The following is a 12,545-nucleotide window of genomic DNA, read 5'->3' as shown; positions in this document are numbered from 1 at the left end:
ATAACTCGCGGCTTAATAGGCGTAAGCTTAGGGCGTTTTAGTAACCAAGATAACTAGACGCTGGCGCCTTTATACGCGTTGGATTAATAAAGGTCAGTTAAGAGGCTACCCCACCGGTTGTATAGGCCATTAGTTAGCACACTACATTTAATACCTAAACTAACAGTGTCTAGCCGCTAACAGCTATAGCAGGAATAGGTTACGGAGGCTGTTGGGGATAGTCTTATATAGGCGCTGCAGATGACGGTACCGTTAGCGCTATACCTAGTACATTATATAGTAAAGGCTCTCGAATATCTGCTCACATAGGTGTTGCTATAAGAGGTGCAGATAATACATAGATAGCACTGCCGCTAGTTACGGCGGCTAGTGCAGGTTTTCAAACGGGTGTTATAATTATTAGCTTATGGCTCTGTTACTTCCTAGACATCTTATTTATAGCGTAGATAGCTAATTATACAGTTATACAAGGAAGCTAAAGGGTTAAGGCAATAGCTCTTTAGCTCTACTATAAGTATTGTGAAAGAGAATAGATATGACGTTGTTCCTTATGCGTAAGGTATATACCAGGATCGCGGGCTAGGCTACGTTAAGGCTTAGGACATGACCTATAACGTAGCCTACGGATAATACTTAGTATGTTAAAAATGCGCTTATAGGCCTACAAAAGGTTAAACAGGACTCTAATAGTATAGGGGTTAAGATTAGTTATATTTAGCGCAAATTTGCGTATCTGCTATACCGATTAAGTTAGAACTCTGTCCACCAGTATTGCTTAATATATCTTCTAGCTTTAATATCTTTAGGGGCTTTAGTAAAGGCTTTCTTATCAGTTAGCGGAGGCGTTAAAGGCATCTCTACAAAGCGTGAAGGCGGTATAATATACCGATATTCCTTTAAGGGAGTCTGCGGCATAGACGTAGCCGTATTTTATACTATGAGTTAGTTCGCATCGCGAAGTTAAATAGTAGTCGTCGCGGGAACTAGTTGGGCTGTTAGAGTTTTAGCACACCTCAGTTTAGTTACTTACTTAAAGTATTCTCTATATCGTGATTCAGATATTCAGAGCACACCCTATATAGGCCAACTTTTCAGCATAAGAAACCCTTTCATAATATCTACCTAAAGTTTACTAGTACCGCACACAGAGGATAATGTAACGACATGGTATATATGGGCTTATTACCCTTACCAATTAGACCACGTAGCTAAACTTAATATATAAATAGTACCTACCAAGAGAGTAGTAAGTAAATTATTTAACTAATAATATATAAAAAGGAGTTCAAAGGGCGACCATTATTAAATTTAGCATAGCTAGATTATACTTAACCAGTCAGCAACCAAGTACTAAATTACCCCAATAAAGCGCGCTAGTTATTATTATACGTATCACAATCTTCCTCTAAGTTACTTTCGCTAGCGATACTAAACTCTTAAAAATCCCACTTTTGTGTTTATATAACCCTCACCTTAGTTAGGCTTTAACTAATCCTCCTGTTTTAGAATTACTCCTATTACTAGTATAGTCTATAAATCTCCGGATATTGCAGCCGTCTCTATGCCCTGTTCGCAACTACGTCTATCTACTCGCTAACCTTATTACCACTAAACACCGTTTTACTTAAGTCTGTTTTCTAACCTACTAAAAATGCTTCTTACTTAAAAGCTACGAAGGTTATCGCTTCTTACCTTATAGTCTTACCTCCTAAGCCCACCGCGGTAGAGCGAAATTCTTAGATTGTAGTGCTTAGGACGGGTAAGATAAGGACAGTATAGTATTCGCGTTAATGACTAGGCGGTAAAGCGCAAACTCTTTATCCTATTCCTAACTCTACCCTTCTACCCGCCTCCCTTTTATCCCTTAAGTATATAAGCGTAAGATAAAGCTGCCCTATTCGCTCTTAGGAGCATTATATCCCGCTTTATAATGCGGAATGGAGCTAGAATAGCTTGCTTAAACTAGTCGCGCTTATATCTCTTAAATACCTCTACTAAATAACTACTTATTTTCGTACGGGACTAAAGTGATAGTTATTTACTAGTGCTTAGAGGGGCGGGAAGCGAGGGACGCTGCGGCTTAATACCCTTATTATTCCGTACCTTTTAAGCGTTAGTAAATAATCGAAATATAAGTAAATCCTTATACCTCTCCTTATTATGGAAACGAAATACCCTAGTACTTATTCTCCTATAGCTATCTATTTACTATTAAATAGACATAATCCGCAGGGATAGTAATACACTTAAAGGCTAGAGCTCGCTTTATGTGGAATCTAAGCACTTTATAAGTGCTAAGGTGTTCCGGATTGTTATAGTTAAAGACAATAAACACTTTCTCCCCTTTAATTATGCTGAGGACACTAGTAGAGTAATAATCGCCACCTGTAGACTTAACTACTAGTTTTATAAGAGAGTGTTACCAGTTTTTTAAGTATTTATTAAACCTAGCTCTTAAACAGTAAATAATATATTAACTCTGCTCGCCTAATATCAGAGGAGTGTTTATTATAGAAAATGTAGGTATAGAGATAGAGAAATAGTTTAATAATATATTATAAGTTAAACTATAATCTAAATATCGGTAGGGAAGGACTTCTCTCTAAGGTGCTAAGCCCTAAGCGAAGTATAATAACTAATTAAGCGCAAACCCCTGGTGTACCTGTTATTCTTCCAAAGTTTTTAAAGCGCTAGAATTACTACTCTCTGGCAACGTTTAAAGTTATTTAGCTGCTGCACATTCTATATAATCTTTAGAAACTTTAGTATCTCTACTCTTATTGTATATAATATTTAACTAAGTGCAGTCACTATTACAGCCATTTCTTGGTGCCGTTATTCCGACATCATAGCCGCACGCGTATTGCTGCGTGAAAGCTATATATATAATTGCCTAAGCTGACAATTAGTACTCTTAATAATTATACCAAAGTTACACTAACGAGCCAGCTAGTGGACCCTAATTAATAACTTCCTTAATAATATTGCCTATAGTCCACTTTAATTACTAATAAGAGTTAGGCAAACAAATTTACGGGATTTAATAAATACTTATAAGGATTGGAGAGGATTTTTCTAAGGAGCACGCTATAATATAGTTATAGTAATTTATATACTAGGGAGCTAGAGGGCGCCCGGTATTAATACTGCCTAGCTAGATACAGCTATAGCTACGGTAAGTGTAATAAAATTATACCAACGCATACTTACATAAAGGGCAAAACTAAAAGGCTAAGTAAGGGCAGGGCCTATTTACGGTAATATGGCAGCAACTATATCTAAATTAAAGTTTATCTAAGACTGGCTAGCAGCCATATAGGCTAGCAAGGCTTACTCTATACCTAAAAAGCATCTAATATAGACCCTACTTTACATATTAGATAACCTTTTTAGCTTATATATCCTATAGGGAGCGTAATAAGAGGCTTCGTAGTGTTAAGAGCCATTTAGTAAACTTATATTAATCCCAATCATTAAATAGACCTAGGACCCCCTACCTAGTAAGATAGTACTTAGGACACTCTTCTTCTATTTAATTTAACGTCCAGTTTAGCCGCTTTCCGTAGCTATATAGACGGTTAGCTAGCCATGCTGGCCATATAGCTACAGTATATACATCCTATAGTAATGGTTTTCCCCTAAAAAGCGGCTCCTCTAAAGCATGCCTTAAGATTCCCTTCTCCTAAAACAAGCTCCAGGGCTCCCCGCTTAACTATTTAGTTCTTTATACCTAAAGGTTTAATCTTACGCAGACTTCCCCTATATAACTACATCCCCATATACTATAATATCTTAATCTTATATAGTAATGCGCGGTCTTAGCCTCCTAATCTTTAGCCCAATAGCCTAAAGATTAGGGAGTTTATCTATACTACAGGTTAGCACTATATATAACGGATCCAAGTATATATAGTAGTGGTAGTAGAAAGAAGGTAATACCTCCTAGCCCGTTTATCGTTCTGTACTATAAAATTGTATACCGCTTAGTAGAGAAAAACCCTTATAGGAGAAAAACTTTATAAAGTTGCTAAACAAGTCCTAGGCTCCTAAGCTATTTAGCGTATTAATATAGTACCAATACTGTAATTGTCCGACAATACTACGATATTTAGGGTCATAATAGTAAAGGCGAGGCACTATAGAACGAAGGTAAAGTAAAGCTTTTAAAAAGGACACGTTGCTAATAGCAAGGCTGGCCAAGTGCCATAATTGGACACCCGACGTTTAACCAAATTTAGTTAAAGAGTAAGGGAAAACCCCTAACTATACGTAAGACGGAAGCCGATTTCGCTAGCGGCTATAACGCGGTCCTTTCTATATTAAGGGAAAGGAGCGACTATTTCTTTATCAAGAAAAGGGAGTAAGATAGGAGTCACTATATAGGGAGTATTAAATGCCGCTTTTGCGCATTTAGTAACGATATTATACTAACAGCTGTTTAATTACATTATTTCTTTTAAACTTCGGCTGAGAGGGTATATATATATATATACATATATATATATTCTATTATAGCCATGCACCATTTAGGGTATAGGCCGTTACAGAGCGCTAGCTAAATAACTTCCTACTACTAATATGCTTACTCCAGTTTAACGCCACCTCAACAACCCTTAGGCGGGTACGGGTCGGCTATCCTCCCTACTAGCAGTAGCAACTCGAAGAACTATCTCGCATTAACTACACCTTACAATGATTTCTAAGCGAACTGTGGTACTTTAGCTATGCTACTTTTGTACTACGTTTAGCCTACCGCTTTAGAGACAACCTACTTACCATACCTATCTCTTACTAGGTATTATAATCGCCAAGTATAGGTTATAAGGGCGGCCTACAGGCTATACATAGGGGGCGCTTAACGGGTTTAGCCCTGCCCCTACTAACTTCCTCAGGCAAGCGCTCTTATACAGTATTATATTTACCTATAAACTTACACAAGCAATTTAATAAATTTTATCTGCTTACTAATTCAACTTAATTAATACAATATTAAGGAAATAAGCCTTACAGGCTTAGCATCCTAGCGGCTAGGTGGAGTAATATATATCAATAAGATGCGAGTCTGTCCTGCTAGGCGCCTAAGATACGCAACCTTAAGCCATAACTAGGAGCGCTCGCCTAAGTAAGTCAGCCAGGCGGGGCTAAGCCCGTTAAGCGTCCCCATAATTAGCCTAGGAAGGCCGCCCTTATAACCCATACTCGGCGATCAGAATCTATTAACTACACTTTCTCCCACGATTTAAGCAGCGGAGTAGGAAAGTAGTTACCAGCTATTACAGGCACCAAAAGCGGCTAAGTTAGTAGTTAAGCTACACCCACCTATAGGCAACAGCCTATAGGTGGGTGCCGCAAGTAAGCAGAGCCTACACTGTACCTCTTCCTACTTACCATCTTCGTATAGCTTTAAAATATAGCCAATCTACCCTATTACTCGCGCCTGCCGTACTCGTGCCTAAAGTGCCTTAACTACCATAGTCTACAATAGTGGAGACCAATCTCATCAGCATACTATGCGCCTCTATTAACGCGAAACCGAGTCTATAGCCTTACAACCTTAATTCCTTTTATTTTCCCTCTAAATAAAGCCTTAAGCTTACTACGTATTACTAGCTATACTCCTAAAACCTAACAGTCATAAATACCAGTATTAATTCAATAACAATAGTCTATAGAGCCACATCAAGAACTAGTAGCTTCTTCCTTTACACCTCGCGACATCACTCACACTTATATTAGTCCTATTAACCAAGGTTAACGGTTATACATTTTTAGTCAACAAGTCGGATACCACGCCAATGTTAACCACTTCAATATACCAGACTAATATAGTAACGTTAGTATTAATTAGGGTCTTAGTAGTAAGGCTTCTAGTTACACTCTGGCTCGCGCTTACTAAATAGCGGCTAGCCTTTATCCTACTCAAGCATTAAAGCGCCAGTTTAGGAGAATTAATTTATATAATACGTTTCAGGCTACCTCCTCTCAACTTCAGGAACCAGTCCTTTATATAGACGTTGTCGTTATAATATATCTTCATTTTATCCACCCTAACGCAATTCGTCACTCTAATGTTAACTAGCGCCATTAGCTAGCATTTAAAGCTCAGAGCAATTAATATAAAGTAGGTACTTATCATACAGCCTAGAAACACTCTCTACTATCAATAACACAACTAGGTAAACAATTCTAGGTACTATAAGGTCTTAGATGCGTTAGGAATTACAGCCATTACAACTCCTAAAAACTTTAAACAAAGTACTTAACCCATCTATTAGAGGAGTGTACCGTCATTATAAGGGTACCCTATTAACAGCACTATTAAACAAATTACCATGCCCTATTTTAAGGTTAAGGGGCCTTTACAGTAGATTACCTCTAAGGAGGATACGGGCAATAATCTAATAACACTAATTTAGGTTTTAAGCAATTCAAGTTATTAAGAGCTGGGTTTCAGCAAGAAACGGAATAAATTTTAGCAAGGCATAAATCCCAGCCGTCTCACGCCAGTAAATACCAAATTGTAGGGAGCTGCACTAAAGTTTAACAATAGCTCCTATAAATATCCACAAGCAATAACACAACGGGAAACAAAACTACTCGCCGTAGCAATTAGTTTCGCAACTAGCTACGGCCAAGGACCGGCTCTAGAACTAGGTCTCCTTCCGCAAGCTTACACACACAAAGCTATATTAGCGGGAGGCATTTTCAATAAGTAAGGTAGAGTGTCAAGCTGCTTTATATTTGCTCACTTCACCTACTTAGCTAGAGCCATTACATGCAAAGACTATCAAATCTCGTTAGATAGTATTATCAAGGCTACAACAAACCATTCCTAGACCGCTAAAGAAGATCCCTTAACCAAACAAGCTTTAGCCATAATACCAAAGGTCCTCTTCTATATAAAAATCGCCAATATCTCTTCGGCCCCTATATAGAACAATATAAACAATTATACCATTAGCATACTTACAGTAACATATCAGGCGAGCTAGAATTCTCTAGCAAACTATTAGTCTAGTAGGGGAGCGAAACTAACCACTACTATAATCAAAACTCCTATGCCGGTCCTTATAGCCTTTATATCTATATAGCGCATATAGACCTAGTTCGGGCTTAATACTCTTTTAACTATATTAGGCATTTTCTTAGCAATAATATAGACTCGATCACAGGCTAAAACTATTCAAAATCCCATACTAACAGCGCTGCTACTTAACACCAGCCGTATTATTCAGCATAACACTAGCGGTCTTTATAACGCTATAGACACATATAAGGCTAATAGTCAGTTACGCTTAAAACTCATCATACTAGGAGACACTGGATCGTCCTATTAACATACATATCTTAATATAGAGAATAGTCATTACAAGCAGCTCAATCAAGAGGACTAGCAGGAGCAGAAGCAAGCGGGGTTCAAACACTAGTAGCATTTTCGCTAATATCCCATCGGACGTTTACGTATAGTTAATTAAAGAGTACTAAAAGGTTGTCATCTTAGAAGGAGATTAATAGCTATAGGAGGATTAACAGCTGCATTCTTAAGTATAGTCCGACCTTTAGGGGCATAAGACGTCCTAAACCATCTACCGGTAACATCAAATCAATCAAATTAGTTATTTTTAGATGCCAAATTCATTCAGTAAAACAATACTAGATCTTTTTATATAAGCCTTTATAAAGCAACATTTAATTTTACTACTAGAGAACATATTAGATGGTAGCATAGGTTATACCCGGCTACTTACCTATATTTGCCGTATTTAACTCCCCCTAGACTACCTTTCAAATATACTAATACGTCTATATACAGTCCTAATTAAATAGTTATCTTTCAGCATATAATCTAGATCGCTAATTAATATTATAAAAAGGATACCTAATAACCAAACATCGGCAAGTAATATCTTGTCAAAAGAACTTAGACATACATTACTCCTATTACTTACCTCTACTTCTAGAGCTATATCGCCGTCAGTTTCAGAAGGGTATTATTAATCATACCCACCATTAACAACTTTAGATTTAAAATTAGAGAGCTTAGCTATATACGACTTTATCTAAACACCTTCTATATTAACTAATTTCTTAAAAATAAGGACATTACGTAGTTTGCTATCGCCATACGCAGTACTAGACAAGTAAAGGGCCTCCAGCACTGACATAATTTGCGCAAAAATGCGTAGGTTATCATTCCACTCTATAAAGGCGTCTCCGGAGACAAGGTAATTAAGCATATCTTTTACTTCCTCTAATAGGATCGCGGGCTTTAGTAAAGGCTCTACATTTATCCCAAACTCAACAAACCATCTAACGCCCCGGAGATCAACAATAAAAGGATAGTAGTAGAAGTAGTCAAGAATACGAAATTCCTAAATCAATCTACAAATTTAAGTTAAAGTTAATTAGGCGGCAGGATCACTGGGATCACTATTACGTTTAAGAATAAGTTTATTTAAAACCCATTCTTTAATAGCGGGGTTCCTTATAGAGACAGCCTAAAAGCGAATATTCAACCTGCTTATAAGAAAGTTTACATCACGACCAATAGGCTCCTACTACTATATATCTAATCTCATCATCTTCAGGTATACGCCTTATCTATAAACATACGATATAGCCGTCATCATACCTATAAAATCGCATTTCTCTAAGGCCAAGTACTAGACACTAACAGAGGAAGCGCTATAGAAGCTAATATCGTATCTATTAGCGCTTAAAAGAGTGCTTAATATACTTCAAAAATCGGTTTCAATATCGGAAATATAGTCGGCATCGTCATAATTATACAGTTCGGCAGGGGCGTATTCGGTATAATTTAGAACATAGCCAGCGTTTTCCCATCAGACAACTATACAAATCGGGCAGTATAGAGAACGCATCTATAGCATACACTACGGCTACTCTAAGATAAGCAAGGCTATAAGGTTAAGGAGAGGTCCAAGTTATATCTCTTAGTGGGACAATGTCTATGGGTAGATAGCAGGATCCAAGAAGCAGTAAGGTAGCTAAAGAAGTCTTATAATTAAAGGCAAAGACTTAAAAAGAGCAATTCAGATCAGCTATCATCGCAGCATAATCTCGCGAGAGCATACCAAGCAAACACACAGATTAAGGAGGCAGTCAAGCTACTAGAAGGGGTCGTTACAATACAAGCAAAAGTGCTCACAAAAGACCATCCTAATCGACTAGCGTCGCAGCACACCCTCACCATAGCATACTAAGCAAACGGACAGATCCAGAAGGCGATAGAGCTGCTAAAGTATACGGTTCAACTGGCACAGACAGTATACAGAGTCAATTATCCTTCCCGACTCGTATCTAAGAGGGTCCTAAAATTTTAGTTAGCAGCCTAATATCTCTACAAAAGTTAAATTTATTTACGCTTCCTTATTATTTTAAATCTTATTCATATAACTTAGCTTATTAAGCATACAATATATTAGCATGTTTCTATATATTAAAGCAGCGGTAAGAAGGACAACCTAGTATATTACCTCGCCACTACTAGCAGGGAGGACGGCCGAACCGCACCAACATAGACCTTATCAAGATGCAAGAAGTAGGAATAAAATATAGGAATAAAAGGTTTTAAGAGTGCTAACCAATCTAAGCGGCGATTAAGTCCTAGCCACATGTGGCGGATTCAGCTCGGGTACCCTATAATACCCCACTTTGGAAGCGGATTAACTCCCGGCTCTAGAGCTAAGAAACCCTATCAACAGGGCACGGACACAGAACCTTACTACTAATTGATTTGATATTATAATAACCCCCCAAGGTAGGAATCTGTACTATAGTACCTATTCTAAGGCTATCTAACGTAAAGGTTACGAATTACGAGTAAAAACTTACGTTTTTACTTAGATGAAGAGCATCTCATTAATATATTCTTATAGTTTGGATTATCGTCCGCTATACGCTTCGCTGCTCTCTCTATAACTTAGCGCAATTAGGTAGCAGTTCTACTATATCCTCTCTAGTTATATATCCCCAGTCGCTAATCCTTAAATTTAGGAAAATTTAGAGATATTATTAGTTCCAACTTAATTTTATAAAAATTATAATTCGACATTAAAGCAGCAAAATTTAATATAGTATTATATCTATAAGCGAAACATTTCCTATATTCTAGATTTAAAAGCTAAGGCACCTAAGTACTTATCTAGTTCTGGTTATACGGGTATATATACTATATGCAATCATCTAAATAATAAGCACTGGTACAAAACATATATAGCGGTTAAATGTAGGAAGAAATAGAAAATTTATTAGGCTAGTGGGCAGTAGAGGCTATATAAAGAGTATAATAATTATCTAAAAGGGGGCCCATTAGGAACCAAACCAGGTAGCTAGATTTAAGATAATAAAGAAAATCACTAAAGCGATAAAAGGCACTGTGGCCCGATTTCATAGGAGGAGTATATACAAAGTCACCTTAATGCAAAAACTTTTTAAATTAATTAATAGATATAACTAACGATCCCTAATCCTCTAATTCGTTATCTAGGAGATTATTAAGCCACTTATATTTCTAGAGATCTATTTCGTCTAATTGTATCCCATCTAATAATACTTAACTAAAAATGCATTAGGTTATAGACTAAGAGATTATCTTATTACACAAGACACTAGGTAGTGCCCATTAAGGCCTTATTACAAAATTCTATATAAAATACTAGAGACGTATCTATTAACGGTAAAGCTATGACTAAATGCAAGCTATCTAGAAGCGAAAACTTTTAAATATCCTCTTATAATAATGCCTTCTTAATTAAAAGGTCATTCCGGAATCATATAGAGGCGGTTTATTCTCTAGTTGCTAGATCCATTAACTATAAACTAGCTAGTGCCCGCAGGTATAGTGCTATTAGGCTTTAAATACAGCGTTTTTTAGCTTAACTGCGCTAAAAGGTAACTATAAACTAAGTGGCGGTAACGCGTAATGCCTAGAACCTACATCTATAATATAAAGGAGGCGGTATTTATCTTTACAATAAATATATTATCGGCCTTTAATACTCTTAAAAATCCGCGATTACTAGTAAAATTATAGGTCTATAAATAATTAAGAGGATTTAGTCTAGACTATAGCTTCTAAAGAGATTGGCGGTAAATATTAACTAGTTATATTAAGTAACTTTAGAAGTAATTTAGTAATTACTACGCCCAACTATAAGGGCGCTAAACTCGGCTAATAAGTGGCTATTATCTAGATAATTTTCTAACATTACTCTTCTTTTTTAAGAAATAAAACAATTTCCTACAATATAGGATAGAGCTATTTACTAGCGACATTGCAGTCCACGCCCGGCTCCTAGAAATATCCAAATATAAAAAAGGATAACGCGTTTAGAATGCAGCTCAGTGCCATATAATGTAGAAGGTGGCTTATAGGTAGTATTCGCTTAAAACTAATTAACTCCGTATGTTCCGGAAACCCAGTTATAGATCGGGGGCGAAGTAGTATAATACGCGCCCTAAACCTTCCTTATTTTAGTAAGGTAAAAGCGGTAACAAATATAGCTAGAAGTTAGTTATAAACATAATATACCTTCGTAAATTTATAAAGATATTCCCGCGCCTTAATAAAGTTAGGGGAATTACCTAGTATATCTAACGACTAAGTTGCTAGATTATCTTAAAGAATATTAAAACGGTTCTTAAGGCTTAAGTAATATAACTACGGTAGATAGTACTAGTGACTTAACCGGTAAAGGATCGATCGCCATCCGTATCCTAGTGCGAGAATTACCGCCTACTATTAGCACTTATATATAGCTATATCTCCAATATAAATAGAGAAAGAGCTATCTTTAGATAGGGCCGGAGTAGTAAATACAGCCGCTTTATTATTAGTGTAGAAAATCCTATCTTTTCTAGACTTCTTACGCAATTTAAGAAAATAAGTAGAAAGGACGTACGACCACCCCAATATAAGTATGGCGAGGTAGTTCCCTAAAAAGCCCGTATTAAGTCTAGGCCTAAAGCCAGGCCAGGAAGGCAAGATATTATCTATAATATAGTAGACGCCTAGCAAGTCTAAGCTAATTAAAACCTTCTAAGAGCGCAATCTCTTTATTATAGTATTAAGGCAGCAACCTTCTAATAATCTAATATCCTATTATAAAGACCCCTCTAAGAACAGCGATTTATTCTCAATAATTTCTTTAATATTAGGATAATCAGGTACTAAGGGTGTCTGGTTTAGAAGTATGTCGATATTACTATAGGAAAGTGGATAACCGTTTATTAAGCTAGCTAAGTACAATAGCTAATGCTAGAGACAACGGCTTCGGGACAATATTTTCGACAATTGTCGCGGAGTAGGCCGGACGTAATCACCATTATACTTCATTTGGTCTTCCTTAGGCATAAACCTATATTATAGTTAGTAAGGCAGTTACTATATATTAAAAAGGCAGACTAGAGAATAGGTAACGTAAAGCGCACTTACTTCGCGGATAATATATCTACTTCCTATAAACTGCTCGTGATTTCATAGATTAGATTTAGAGGGTAAAGGCGGTGTTATATGCTGATAT

General features: G+C 36.8%; 1 protein-coding gene across 1 annotated transcript; it reads right to left on the bottom strand.

The window, feature by feature from the left end:
• Positions 1-11,764: 11,764 nt before the first annotated feature.
• Positions 11,765-12,022, bottom strand: K441DRAFT_559275 (uncharacterized protein; the record flags this gene model as incomplete). Its single annotated transcript, XM_067643446.1, has 1 exon — positions 11,765-12,022. A coding segment is annotated over one exon (258 nt), but the record flags the coding sequence as incomplete, so codon positions are not given.
• Positions 12,023-12,545: the final 523 nt, after the last annotated feature.

This window comes from Cenococcum geophilum (assembly GCF_001692895.1).
Source record: "Cenococcum geophilum 1.58 unplaced genomic scaffold K441scaffold_20, whole genome shotgun sequence".
Lineage (NCBI taxonomy): Eukaryota > Fungi > Ascomycota > Dothideomycetes > Gloniales > Gloniaceae > Cenococcum > Cenococcum geophilum.
The sequence above is the reverse complement of the archived record's forward strand: the minus strand, read 5'-3'. Positions and strand labels throughout refer to the sequence as shown.